This window comes from Lissotriton vulgaris, chromosome 8 (genome assembly GCF_964263255.1).
Source record: "Lissotriton vulgaris chromosome 8, aLisVul1.2, whole genome shotgun sequence".
Lineage (NCBI taxonomy): Eukaryota > Metazoa > Chordata > Amphibia > Caudata > Salamandridae > Lissotriton > Lissotriton vulgaris.
Window position 1 is genome coordinate 333,137,466 of NC_141696.1, and position 15,033 is coordinate 333,152,498.

General features: G+C 47.8%; 1 protein-coding gene across 1 annotated transcript in view; it reads right to left on the reverse strand.

Annotated features, from left to right (window-relative positions):
• The window catches only part of SLC19A2 (solute carrier family 19 member 2), a 45,880-nt gene extending 37,527 nt beyond the window's left edge, over window positions 1–8,353 (reverse strand). Inside the window, exon 1 of the mRNA XM_086934092.1 lies at window positions 8,010–8,353. Coding sequence (XP_086790218.1) covers window positions 8,010–8,183 — 174 coding nt within the window. The 5' untranslated portion in view covers window positions 8,184–8,353. The remainder of the gene's footprint in view (window positions 1–8,009) is intronic.
• Window positions 8,354–15,033: the final 6,680 nt, after the last annotated feature.

The window sequence follows — 15,033 nt, forward strand, 5'->3', positions numbered from 1 at the left end:
CAGGGCCAGACTGGGGCACAACACAGCACTACAGGTAGCCATGTCCCCCTATTGCCCTCTTCACAAATGTCTAGGCCCCCTGACCCCGCACCCAGAAGATCCAAGCAACCCACACCACCCCAACCAACGAGTGAGGGGTGTGCTACCAACGGACACATTGGTCGCCCCATTAGTCCTAACACTAGGCGTAGGGCGGTCAATCTGCCCCCTGAGGCAGTGCCATTTACAGCGATTATGGTGAGAGTTCCTGAGCTCACTGGTGACACTAGAGAGCCACAGGACTCACTCCGTGATAAGGTAATTAGCTGGCTCAACATCAACCGGCCCCTCCCTCCCAATATCAAAGGAGATGTGTTGATGGTTAGAAGGATCCCATGGATTGGAGTTACTCCCAAGAACAGGGCGGGGGACTGTATCATAGTCAGTTTTAAAAGCCCACTGGTTGCCCCTTATATTTGCAACTGGCTGGTAAGGCCTGATAAGTCCAACATCGAATTAGTGTCCCTCTCACACTTCTACCCAAATGTTTGTAATCCAGCTGGGGGGAGGGAACAGAGCTGGACTAGAGTGGGCTTTGCAGTAGATGGTTCACGGTACAGACCCAAGCACAACACACTTCCCGCTCACTGCAATTTCATCCATCAGAACAGATTCTCCTGTCTGGACCAAGTAGATTGACCAGAAAGGGGAGACATACTACAACATTCAGAAAAATCTGCCTTTGGGTTTCCAGACAGGGGGGGAAGGTATTTCTGTCCCTGCAACTGATAAAAGGATCCAGGTCACTGACAATGAGGGGGGGTCCTCCCTGGGAAGCATCCCAGTTCAAGCAGAGGAATCATCAAGCACACTGACTGCTTCCATAATGCAATCAGCGGAGCTTGCTGTATTACCCACCCCGCCGCCCACCATAACTGGTTTGGGTGACCTACACATGACATCCCGCCCGTCTTAAGTGAAGCAGGTTTGCAACCCCAAGGTCCAGGGTTGAGTATTCTCTCCTGGAATGTGGCAGGCATTACAAGTAAGGTGGGCACCCCGGAGTGGGATCTCCTAGTTAATGAAAGTGATATCCTCCTTTTCCAGGAGACGTGTGCAAGGGAACCACAGTCCAGGAGGGGGTTTGATATCTCTGAAATCCCGGCAAAGTGGAATGGGAGGGGGAGACCTTCGGGTGGTCTAGCTATCTGGGTGGCGAGCCACATTGGGTGCCAGGTGGAAAGGATGGATACACTCTCACAGGACATTCAGTGTGTGCTCCTCAGATGGCCCGGCAGAAGAACATGGGCCATTGTTAATGTCTACTCACGACCAGTCGCTGTGGGCAATGAATCCCCCACCCTAGTTGAACTCTCATCTTTTCTAGGACAATTGCCAGGTGACCTGAAAATAGTGATGGGAGGGGACTTCAACTGCCACTTCGAACCCCTGGAGGGCCTAATGGAGGGCGCCTTTACTGCCGAGGATGATCCCTGGGGAGTTCCACCTTCCTCCTCACCTCACCCCAAAGCTTGGTCTCCGTTGGCAGTACAACTTACGTCCCTCACCTTGAACTTTGCACTGAGGGCGTGCAATGGACGCACCCCTTCTGACACTCCTTCGAAGTGCACATTCAACAAAAAGGGCCATGAGTCAAGGCTGGACTACATATTCATAGACATCTCCATGTGGTCTAAAGTTAAAGATTTTAGAGTGGTTACGAGGACAGATAGTGACCACAATTCCCTTTTGTTGGAGATCCAGCATCCAGCCCCTGCAGTAGGGTCGTCAACCACTGACTCCGGAGACGACCAGGGGGACATACTCCTCACTACAAGCAGGCGTCTGGTGAAATGGGGGAAGCTGGTTGACAAAGAAGATGCTATTAACAAGTTATATGGCTTAGCACTCCCCAGGTTCCAGGAGGTGGATGCTCTCATTAACCAACTAAGTCCCCCCAATTACAATGAGAGACTATCTGGCATTCACCAGGCCTTAGTGAGGGACCTTGCTGATGGTTTCAACCCGGTGGTACACCCAAGAAGGAAAAATACTCGTACCCCGACTTGGTACACCTCTACCTGCAGGAAAACCATAACTGAGCTACTTTCCGCCATCAAAGAAGGTAGTGACAAGGCGAGGGTTGTAGCCCTTAGGAGGGAGTATAAGTTAGCACTGGCCAATGCAAGGGCAGAGTGGGATTGGAACCATTGGCACGAACTGACTGAAGCCCTTAAATCCAAAGACTCTAGAAAATGTTGGGCCCTGGTAAATAACGGAACAGGGGATCTTATATCCGCAGTGGAACCTAATATTGCCCCCTCTGTTTGGGAGGCCCACTTCGGAGCACTATATCAAGAAACCACTCTATGGCCTGAAGGGATGGCGGTGGTGTCCCCCTGTCCTCTGGACATGGCCCTGGAATTCTCCTTAGGTGAGGTGAAGATAGCATTGGAGTGCTTAGCGCTGGGGAAGGCACCGGGGTTGGACAAGCTACCCGGTGATCTTTTCAGACACCATCCTGACATCTGGGGCCCGTACCTTCTTATCCTTTTCAATGCTATATTAGGAGGTATGGCGGTCCCTTCCTCTTGGTTAGGGGCTGAAATAGTGCCGATCTACAAGAAAGGGTCCCCTTTGAGTCCGGCCAACTTTAGGCCTATTAGCCTCATAGATGTCCCCCAAAAGCTTTTTGCGCTTCTTATTCTGAACCATCTATTAGACTGGGTAGAGGATAATGACATCATGAGTCCCTTGCAGGCTGGCTTCAGGAAAAACACGTCGACCATGGACCAGATCTTCGGCCTCGTCCTCCTCTATTGGAAGACGGTGAGAATCGAGGGGGGAAGATTGTACATGGTCTTCGTGGATCTGAGGTCAGCCTTTGACCTAGTTCCGCGCAGGAAACTGTGGGAGGTGTTGGAAAAGCTAGGAGTTCCCTCCCAGTTACTTAACATCTTAGCCAGGCTGCATGAGAACAACTATGCGCAGGTCAGGTGTGGGAGAGATGGCAAGCTTTCATCCAGGTTTCCTGTCCGTCGAGGGGTGAGGCAGGGTTGTGTCTTGTCACCGACCCTGTTTTATTTATTCATCAATAATGTCATCTCACACCTGGAAAATGTCAAGGACAACGACGCCCCATGTTTGGCAGGCAGGAAGGTACCGGCAATTATGTTTGCCGATGACACCCTCCTCCTCTCCAAATCCCCCATGGGGATCCAGAGGATCCTGGATGGATTTGGTCTTTTCTGTCGACAGCACGGGTTGGAGGTGAATACAGAGAAGACCAAGTTCATGATCTTTAATCCTCCAACCAAAACTAGGCCCAATCCCACCCTGGGGACTGCAAGCCTTGAGAGGGTGTCTACTTTTATATATCTGGGGGTAACATTGCAGGAAAATTTATCATGGCACTGCCAGATAGTACGATCTAGGGTCAAATTGTCCCAACTGTCGGGCGCAATTCTGAAGGTGGCCAATACTTCTTCCTTCAAACCCATAAGTCCGGCCCTTGAAACTTACAGGACCCAGCCCAAGGCAGCGGCCATGTACGGCAGTGAGTTATGGGGGTTTAGAGCGGGGAAGGACCTATCAATAGTTGAAAATAGCTTTCTAAGGCGCCTATTAGCTCTCCCACGTGCTACGCCACTTCAGCCCTTGAGAATGGACATGGGTCTCCCCCCTATTGCAGAGGAGCTTGTGTCAAAGCCAGTGAAGTTCTGGCACAGGCTCTGGTCCACGAATGAACTTCACCACTATAGGGAGGATCTCACCCATGTCATGAGCTTGAACTGTAGTGGCAGAATCCCCTGGCTCGCCTTTGTGAAAAACGAACTGTTCGCCATGAATCTCGGTGACCTGTGGGAGGATCCTGCGCGAGGTTGTCAAACAATCTCGCGCAAAGCCCTGTCACAAATCTACAAAGACAGGTCCCTTGCACACTTGATGGACGCTCAAAACAGCGACACCTTAACTTCGCGATTTTTAGAATCCAAAAATTCATATGTCTTTGAACCTTTTATGGATTTTATTTTCCCCATCCTGGCGAGGAAATTGTTTGTTCAATGGAGGCTTGGCACACTCCCTATCAACTCATTCACCTGCAAGTGGACCAATGGGGGTGATAAAACATGTCCCTGCTGCAATAACCATGTGGAAGATGACCTCCACATCTTGTTTGTGTGCCCTGCGTATCAAAGGCCCAGGAAATATTGGATAGCGCCGCTATGCAAGAACCTAGGGTTCAGAGAGTATGCACAGGCATACAGGATCTTGAAAACCAGCACCCTGGGCCACATTGTGTTCGCTGTATCCAAATTTCTTATGGGTATATGGTTGATTAGAAAGAAAGCCCTCTGAAGCCCCCTGAACTTTTTAAAGACATTATAATTCCTTCCTTGCTGGGAGAGTGTATTTTATTTATTGTATTTTAAAATAATGTATTTTAATGTATGCAATGTCTTGCACTGCATCTTTTATGGTCTATATAGCCGAAATAAAGAATTTTTGGATTGGATTGGAAACCGCTGCGGAACTCACTAGGTCGGCGTCTGCCTCACCAAATCCATAACTTTCAAATGATGCCCCATGCCTACCTTACTTTTTTTTTTAACTCATCCAGAAAATTTTAAGTTTTATCAGATAGATAGTGAGTGCCTGTTTAAAAAAAAAAAAAAAACTCACACCTTGCATGCGAATTACTCTGTTTGATCAACTGTGACCGGTGAAAAAATAGAAGATTTCCATCCAAACAAGCTACTTGGGCTGGGGGGAGTCACATAAGTCATGGGAAGAATTCGAAACGTTTTGTGGGAAGTTATAAAATAAGACCAGTGGGGCGTAAAATACTCCAGAACGTTGAAAACCTCGCTTTCGTAACTCCCATCTCATACCAAGGCCAACGACTTTTTAATGTTGATACTTAACATGTATACATTCCAGATTTCATAGTGATTGACCTCTGTCTAAAGTGTGATATTCTAAGCAACATATTCCTTTGCTTTCTGATTGCAAAACGTAAAGCAACCTGCCCACCTGGAAGGCTGTGTTTCAGACGAGGCGCTATAAAGGGCCGGGGCTTCCCCAGGCAAAGTGACATCCGAGTCAGCATCGGACTACTCCGGTATTCATCGGGTGACATCGGATACACACCCTTCAATAAATACATCCCTTAAATCCACACATCTCATGAAAATAAAGTGAGATCTTCCCAAATAGCAACATTGCGTTGGCGGTCTATTGCAATCCTAAACAACCTAGTGAAATGCCGCCTGACTAGTTCTGTGGACTAGTAAATAAAAACGTTAAGGTTGAACCCTGCGACGCCCTGCTGAGCGTCAAGGTGAATGGAATGTACAAAAGGAAAACCTGAACGACCACAAACAAGGTAACCCTCCGCTCAGACAGAGCAGAGAAATTCACTCTTTAAACTGCCTTTTGATTTAATGTTAATCTGTCAGTCACCGGGACTCCCAAGTTCACGGAACCGACAGCCTATTATACTTGAATACTGGTTCCGAGCATAGTACTGCATCACGGTCACTGCACGGGCTGCCATTATAAACATACTCAGCAACCTTGGTGTACTGCCAAGCTGTATGAATGGACTGTGGTTATCACAGGACAGAACCAGGGCACTCCCGCCACAATCTCTCTGTGCCAAGCCGGCACTTGCCATCCCACCTCGTAGCTACGACAACCTTTTTTTAATATATGTTTTCCTCGACGGTGAGCAAACTTCCGGGAGGGCACTCCTCAGTGAAACTCTAGGACGCGCCTCTCTCTCCCTGCTGCAGGCTGACTCACCCACGGGGTGTCCCAGCAACAAGACGCAGACAAACTTTGTGTCTGTGAACAACATGTTACTGTCCCAGCCATGTGGTGAGTCAGGTGCGCGCGCGCCGTGGGCACTCTCGAGAGGTGCCAACTGTGCATGACAAACAACTTATGTTTTCTGTGGCAACTTCTTGGTGCAGTTGATGCCATTAGGTACAGGATATTTTACTGATAGCCGACTTAGAAACTCCCACTGGGCCTGGAGTAGTCAAATTCCGAACTGAGAGACAACAGGTATTACTGGCACTGACTATGAACCTCGGCGCAGAGCTGATAAATACGTGGACCAGCGAGCAAAACTAAACAGGACAAGTCTCAGTGAGGGAAAACAACAATCAGGTGGGTGGAATGGGTCTACATCATGTATTTTTGGTTTCTCACAATTTTTACTACCTCATGTATTCTTGTTTGCTCACAATTATCACTTTACCGTATGTAACGTAACGTATGCCTCTGCAATCTGTTGCTCGTGTAATGTTCTCAGTTTGTATCATTTCTGTTCCTATTGTGAAGCGCTCTGACACCTTCGGATAAAGTCCGCGCTATATAAAATTGCATAAATAAATAAAATAAATAAATAAATATATTTAAGCTAACAGTGGTCATTGTGTACTCAATCCAATCCATCCGGCTTTTTCTCTGCTTTATCACTACAGACAGGGCCAACCAAGTGCAAGTCAGTCTGGGCCTGACCAGTGCTTGAAATGGAAAATAGAAGTGCAGGTAGTACTATGTAGCAGAGTGCCTGCTTGTTTCTGAGAAGTGCCCTGGTACTCTTCAATTAAAAATATTAAGTCGCTCTCGAGAAGTGCTGGTACTTTCCTCCTCAAAATAAAAAAAAAGTGCCGGTACTCCGTACCGGGCAGTACCGGCCCATTTAAAGCACTGGGTTGGCCCCAAAACAGACAAGAGGCCACACCGAACTGCCAGACAATGACCCTTTTGCACAAATACACATCCAATCACTGACAAGTGTCAACCTTCATGGGCGGGCCTCGTCGGTGCCGCGCATTTCGACGCAGGCACTGTGAGCTGTGGAAGTTACAATGTGGGTATCCGCTTCCATGCGGAGAACACATGATCGATGCAATCAACACTCAACAAGACCTATGCAGTCCAACAGCACGTTGCTGTCTGCTGCAACCCAATGAGCTTAACAGCAGGCAGCCTTTTAATGGCGTTTGGAAAATTTGTTAAACTGCTTTCCAGAAACAATGGCAAGAGACACTGTATACGTTGAAATTATAACTTTCATGCAAAATATTGAGAAAAGCCTCAAAATTGGTAGATTTGCTTCCAGAAACAGTTTATACTCGGGAGTATAGAAGGAGCAGTTTAATCTTGAGTTGAGTCAGACAGACATTTAAAAAGAAAAGGGTGGTCGTCTGGAAAGAAAGTGGAAGCTCAATCTTCAAACAATTTAAATGAATCCACGAGTCAATTGTGATAAATTGAAACTAGAAATTAACCATGATACAGCGCTGATGACCGCATGGCCTTGTGGTTCTTAACAAGAGGTAGGAAAGTACTATAGAAATACTACTATATAATAGAAAATCTTTACTGTCAGCATACATAATCAATCAATCAATATTTCCAAAGCAAGGCAAATCATATGTGAGGGTCTGAAAGTAGCCCAAAGGAGTCAATCAAAAAGGTCTGTCAGACAATAAAAATAAATACACAACAGCTCTCGATTTCAGAAAAATATGTAATATGTACCTTATGACCACAGGTGGACCACACTGTCTCCACTCCGCCTTGCCTGTCGGTATTATTTTTTCCAGGAGAGTTTAAGTGTGCGCCTGGGGAGTTTGTTGTCTTTTTTTCTATCATTGGCAGTATTCACCTTATAAATTATTAGTTGACCAAGTCACGTTTTGAATGAGTAGACCGATTTTAAAATTTCTTCCTGAATATTTCCCACATGCTTTGAATGTGTACACCGATTTTTAGATTTCCCTCTGGACATTTCCCCACTAGAATGAAGTCTTAAAGCTGTGCACTTTTGGGATAACTGGCTTATCCAAAATGCATCTTAGGTTCATACTGACCTTGCTCAATAAGGTGCTGAGTTTCCGGGCATTTTATGTTTTCCCCACACTTCGCACATGGGAATTTTATAGAGAAGCTATTTTGGCCACTATAACAATGATGCCGAGACACAAGGCTCCCTACGTAGGCTCCGCACTCACCTGGCGCTCAGTGAGGTTCTTGTCCGGCCCCAGCAGGTACGGGGTGAGGAAAGGTTCGGACGGACGCAGGTTGCAGAAGAAGCCATACAGGCAGAGGAGGGCTGTGGGCAGCGTCCAGCCCGGGCCGGACAGCAGCCGGGCTCTGCGCGCGTAAACTGCGCTTTCCAAATCCATCGCACAGCCTTCCGGGCCGTGTGTCCCACTCAAACTACCGAACTGCAAGGTCAGAGCAGCCGAAGGTACTACCGGAGGCGGGACGAGGGAAAAGAGAGAAAGAAGCACGAGACCGGCATCAGGTTCCACGCCCGGCCCTCTGACAGCCGCCCCACTCAAAGGAGCATGCAAGGACTCCGATTGCGTCACCAAGCCATGCCCCGCCTTCCCTGTCTATCACCCGCTCTGGAAGGCTAGGATAGGTGCAACGGTTTGTGCTGCAAGAGCGTCAGGCACATGCTTCCTCGAACTAAACCCCGCCTCTCTCAGTGTCGCACGCCGTCAAGTGACTAGTCCCTTGCACTGGCAGGTTGGATTGGAAAAGTGACGTCGACTAATCACGCATAGACCCCACGGGGGCGCGTCTCCAAGAGCCACGCGGTTGGCCGAAAATGCGAAACGTCACAACCTGTGCGCGAGCTGGTGTTTGGAATACTGTGTGTTGTACGGCATGTTCTGGACACAAGCACTGAAATCCCTAAAGCTGACAAAAGGTGTTTGGAATCTACGAAGGGCATAGCTGACAAGGTTTCAGATTGGTTATGTGTGACATTTTCATAATTTCAGTGTAAAAATGAGTGACATTCGACGACTATGAGCGATACTTTCTCTCGAGCAAAATCAAGCAATGAAGACCCACGAAAATTAAATATCAGAAATTACACCCGTTTGAGCAACGAGAAACTCCTTTTGCACGTGTAATAATACCAAGCAATTTAGTGCATAGAAAGACATTAATTTCAGACCCTTTTGAGCAATGGCACTTTGAATAATGTGGTGTCCTGCGGCGCCGGTAGCGTTCTAGCCTACCCGCGCCTGCGAGGCACGTCTGCGCGTGTCGTCACCCGAATGATGTAAAAGTCCAGAGGCGCGAGTTAAAGCAGAAACCGGCTCTGTGTTTTCCTCAATGCATACATGCCAACAATTCAGAATAGCAAAGTGGGAGATGAAGAAAAAAAAAATCGGGAGAAAGGGGCCTTGAATCGGGTTACTGATGTGTATGGGCTTTGGAAGTGTGCTGCTGCTGAAACGCAAATGCACGTTTTTTTCTTACCTTTCAGAAGCATGGAGTGCATTGGCAGGCAGAGAGAGGGTGATGCAAGGGTTGTGCACTGGCCTGGCACTCCCCCCCCCCCCCCCCCCCCCCCCGGCCTGTGATGACCATGACACGACAGACGCTGGAGGCTAGGACTCTGTGGGTCACAGGATGGTGACCAGGTCACCGGACACCACTTCCTGCAGAGGGACAGGAAAGGACATTTCTGCAGCAGGACAAGGACGAGGACGGACGTGCCCTGACGGACGGACGCCATATAACAATAAAGAATTATCTCCTCACACTACCTGGTGTCCTTAGTGGTTCCTGCATGCTGCGCAGCGACGATATGACATCTGGCGACGAAGGTGGTCGGAAACGGTGAAACTACGCGACCACGAGACCACAGGATCAACAGAGCGGCTGCCGAGGTCGCTGCAGATCGCTGCTGACGCAAGGAGCTACACGGGAGCCCACCCCGATAAGCGTCCAACTCAACGAAAGCAGGAATAAAAGTGCGGTAAGAGGAGCAGTAACGGAAGCGGCAGAAGCGCCGGGGAGAAATTGAAGAGCGCGCTAAAGAAAACAGAGCGCGTAGTATCGCGAGAGCGATCGAAGTCTCTGCGGCCATTTTAGAGACAGGCAGCAAGGACCAATAGCAACGCGGCCACAGCAGTCGGCCATTTTAAAGCCAGGCAATAGCGAGATTTCGATCGCGAAATCTTGCGAGAAGCAAGGCAGCCATTTTGTGAAGGACAAAAAGAGAAAAGTGCACCAAAAACAAAGGGCAGCCATCAGAAAGCCAGGCAAGACGACTAAAAAGGCACAAGAAGCACCGAAGAGGCTGAAAAAGGGACAACAGTGTCACCATAAGAAAAGAGTATAAAAGAAAGAAACACAGCAGAAAGATATCAACATAAATAGCTCAAAATAAAAGAGTCTAAAGAAAATGCCAGACACAAAGTCACAGAGTGCACAATACCGCAGACCAGTGCCTTTCATTGTATCGGAGCCACAAGTGGACATCCGGTGGGAAAAATGGATCATAAAATTTGAAAGATACATGAAGGCGACTGACGTGGTAAATGAAAAGAAATTAGACCTATTCTTAAACTTAGTGGGGGATGAGGTGGATGATCTCCTCATAACACTGCCACCGAGTGAATTAGAGACATACGACAAATTAATAAAATGCCTGAAGGCCAAGTTCGACCCGCAAAGAAACGTCGACTTTGAGAGATACTCGTTTCACATGGCATATCAGCAGCCAGAAGAGTCAATGGATGACTTCGCAACAAGACTGAGGAAGCTAGTAGCACATTGCGAATTTGAAAAGTACGACAACGAACAGGCACTTCGCCTCAAACTGATAGAAGGCTGCCGAGACACGGAATTTCGCACAAGGCTACTAAAAGAACCGACAACAGTAGACAAAATTCTAGATCTGGCAAGGGCAGAAGCAAGAGCAATGATACAAGCAAAACAGATGGACCGAAAGGGAGAACAAATACATAGAATGTCAGACACCAGCAAGAAAGGGAACTGGAAAGGAGGACAGAAGGAACAAGCGGCGAAGAAACAAAGTTCCCAATGCTACCGGTGCGGTTTGGAATTCCCTCACAGAGGACCATGCCCAGCATTTGGTCAAACATGCAGAAAATGCAACAGAAGTAACCACTTTGCTACCATGTGCCAAGGTGGACAGTTCAAAAGTGAACGTGGCAGGCCCGGAAAGCCAAGAACAGCAACAACAAAACATGTACGACACATGGAAGTGACGGAGAGGAATTCATCGGGAGAGTCAGGAGAAGAAGAAGAAGAGGATGAAACAACAAGAAAGGTAGAAGGCCTATATCTCATGACCACGGACGAAGGGCATGAAGAGGAACACATCAGACTAATAGACAGGAAATCAATAAAGAAGACGGATTGGGTGACCATTGAAGTGGGGCCCCATCAAACAAACTTTGTACTGGACAGCGGAGCCACGTGCAATATCATGTGTGCAACAGAATATGATAAGATGAAGAAGAAGCCGCCGCTACAACCGTCAAGTGTAAGAGTATTCACATGGGGTGCCCAAAATCCTGTGACAAACATGGGAAAATTCACAGACACCATGACGCATAAGGGCAAGACTGTCATAGAAGAAATACATGTGTTACGAGGAGACATTCCCGCACCGTGTCTATTGAGCAATGTAACTGCAAAAGTGATGGGCCTACTGAAAAATGATGTATCACATGTCGGAAAAGGAAAGCATACTACAAGAATTCCCAAAACTAACGGAAGGATTAGGAAAGCTAAAAGGAAAGCAAATAACGTTGCACATAAATGAGGCTGTCAGGCCGGTCGCACAGCATCACCGAAGGGTCCCAATACATCTACAACCTCAAGTGGAGGAAGAAATAAAGGCCCTACTGGCACAGGACATCATTGAGCCAGCAGAAGGACCAACGCCATGGGTGTCCCCGATAGTGGCTGTACCGAAGAAAGACACCACACAGATAAGAATCTGTGTGGACATGAGAGTACCGAACACAGCCATCGAAAGAGAAAGACATCCAGGGCCACATCTGGACGACATGATAAGCTGCCTGACAGGAATGAGAAAATTCTCCAAATTAGACTTGTGCAAGGGATACCATCAATTGGAGCTGGACGAGCAGTCCAGATACATAACGACCTTCTCAACGCACCTAGGACTTTTTCGCTACAAAAGGCTGAGCTTTGGAATATCTTCAGCAGCAGAAATATTCCAAGAAACGATCAGGCAGATAATAAGACCGATAACGAACAGTCTTAACTACAGCGATGACATTCTGGTCTTCGGGAAGTCAGACGGAGAACATGACACGGCACTGAGGGAAGTATGCTCACGGCTGGTAGAGGTAGGCCTGACAGTAAATGAGAAGAAATGCGAGCTGGGAAGAGAAGAATTAGTGTTCTTTGGACACATATTCTCACGGAAAGGAATGAGGCCAGACAGGAGTAAGATAGACACGCTCGAAAAGACGAGTGAACCAAAAGACGTCGCTGATGTACGCTCGTTTCTTGGCCTGGCCAGCTACTGCTCGAGGTACATAAAAGACTTCGCAACGGTGAGCACACCATTAAGAGAACTAACAAAACAAGGGCACCCATTCGAATGAACCACAGAATGCACAAAAGCGTTTGAAGAAATAAGAGCATCAGTGACGGCAGTAGACCATTTGGCGTACTTCGACCCGAACTTATGCACTGAACTAACAGTAGACGCCAGCCCGGTAGGTCTGGGTGCAATACTAGCACAACACAAACCTGGGAAAGATTCACTTCGACAGATAGTAGCATACGGGAGCAAAAGCCTGTCAGATGTTGAGAGAGCATACTCTCAACCAGAAAAGGAGAGCTTGGCAGTAGTATGGGCATGTGAGCACTCCACCGGCTGTCCTGCGGTATCATCCGGAGTGGGAGGGGTAGGTGCCTAGACGCCCCCTGCCAAGAACTATCACGTGTCCCACACCGAGTTCTGGCCCCACCAGGTCAGCGCGAGGGAGCTTCACTATTAGGAATACGGTTCTGGGAAGGGTCCTGACGAAGGATCACCATACGACACACACCAGGTCGTATACTGGATCCCTCTGATCACTGAGGGATCCCCTGCAATTATATGAGCACTGTTTATTTTGGTCCTGACGAATTGCCTTCGTGGCGAGAAACATGTTGACCATTTGTTCACTAAGGGTTGAATGAGGCTTTACTACCTTGACTGTCCTGCCTCAATACCCCTTATTATTTTAATAAAGCAGTGAGCCATGCCATTAAAAACCCATTATTTGGACTCTACTGACTTTTTTTAAATCACACTCACGCTCACTTTTGCACAACCATAAACCCCTTCTTTTTTAGGCCCCGCACACCCACACACCCTTTGGCTAAGGAATAGAAGATCCCCGCCAAAGTGCGACATCTGTTGTTGCCCGACAGGCATTGCACCGCCAGTCTGTCGCAGGGGCAGGATACCGATGATGACGCTGGACGATCACCGGGTGGGATTACAAGTGTAGTCCAACCGGTGACCTGTGTGAGGTATCCCTAAAAATTCCGAAAAGGGTTCACAACACTCACCCTTTCTGTCTGACTTAATGAGAGAGAGGCTCATGCCAGTCATTCAGTTGACTTTACCTGGGGAACTCTGTATTAATAGTTGTTGGTTAGTCATGTGAGCACTACCACATGTTCATATATGGAAAACCGTTCACCATAGTGACAGACCACCAAGCGCTAGTGACTATCTACGGCAACCCAAAAGCGAAAATACCACCAAGAATAGAGAGGTGGGGAATAAGGCTGATGGACTATAATTTCAAAATAATACACAAACCAGGCAAAGACCAAAACCCAGCTGATTACATGTCGCGACACCCGCTCCCATATCGGACCGGTGGTAACACAATGGCAGAAGAATACCTGAACTTCATCGTGAAACAAAACACCCCAGCGTCAATAACGAGTGAAGAACTGGAGCAAGAGACAAAAAGAGATCTGACGATGAAGGCAATAGGAACGGTAGTGAGGCTACAGAGATGGAGACACGTTAATAGCAACACCGTCACAGAAGAAGGGGTCGACAAAGAAGAACTGATGGCATTCAAAAAGATCAGCGAAGAACTGTCGGAGACAGAGAACGGAATCCTGATGAGAGGGTCAAGGATTGTAATACCACCCAGACTAAGAAAGAGAACAATTAAGATCGCACATGAGTCACATAGAGGAATAGTAGCGACAAAGAAGATGTTGAGAGAAAGAGTGTGGTTCCCAGGACTAGACAGCAAGGTGGAGGAAGAAGTGTCACAATGTCACACCTGTCAAGTAACTTGATCATCTAGTAAGCCCACACCGTTGAAGATGTCGGAGTTGCCATCAGCAGTATGGACCGAACTGGCCGCAGATTTCTATGGGCCACTGGAGACTGGAAAATATCTGTTGGTAGTCATCGACGAATTTTCGAGATTCCCAATAGTGAGGGAAGTGTCCTCGACATCGGCAAGTGCCACCTTACCAGTGCTAGACGACATATTTGCTGCCTGGGGCTCACCACAAACATTGAAAACAGACAATGGTCCTCCATTTTCAGGAGAAGAATTCCGCAGGTTCATGGACTACCTGGGAGTCAAACACAGGAAAATAACTCCCCTGTGGCCACAAGCCAACGGAATGGCAGAACGATTTATGGGGACCATCAAAAGAGCCATCCAGCGAGCAAAACTGTCACAGATCTCAATTGGACAGGCGCTCTGTCAGGTGCTGCGAGATTACAGGAACACTCCTCACAGCACCATGGGCAGATGTCCAGCAGAACTGGTGCTAGGAAGAGCAAGCAAAACAAGACTACCACAGATAGAGGCCATAGCAGACACCAACAGACAAGAGATCGCTGAAAGAGACAGCAAAGAGAAAAGGAAAATGAAAGAATACGCTGACAAGAAGAGAAATGCGGCTGAACACCAACTAAAGGAAGGAGACTTAGTAATAGTGAAACAAACACAGCAAAGGAAGTCTGACAGCCCTTTTGCAAAAGATCCACTGGTAGTGACTGGAGTAAATGGGTCAATGGTGACTGCAGTCTCAGACCATCGGAAGGTAACAAGAAACAGCTCACACTTCAAGGAGTTCAAGATGGAAGAAGGAGAAAGAGCAATAACGACACCGGAAGTGGAGGAAAGAGAGCAAGGAACAAACGGGGGAGTGACAACACAAAAAGAAGAAGGTGGAGGACAAGAACAAAGCGGA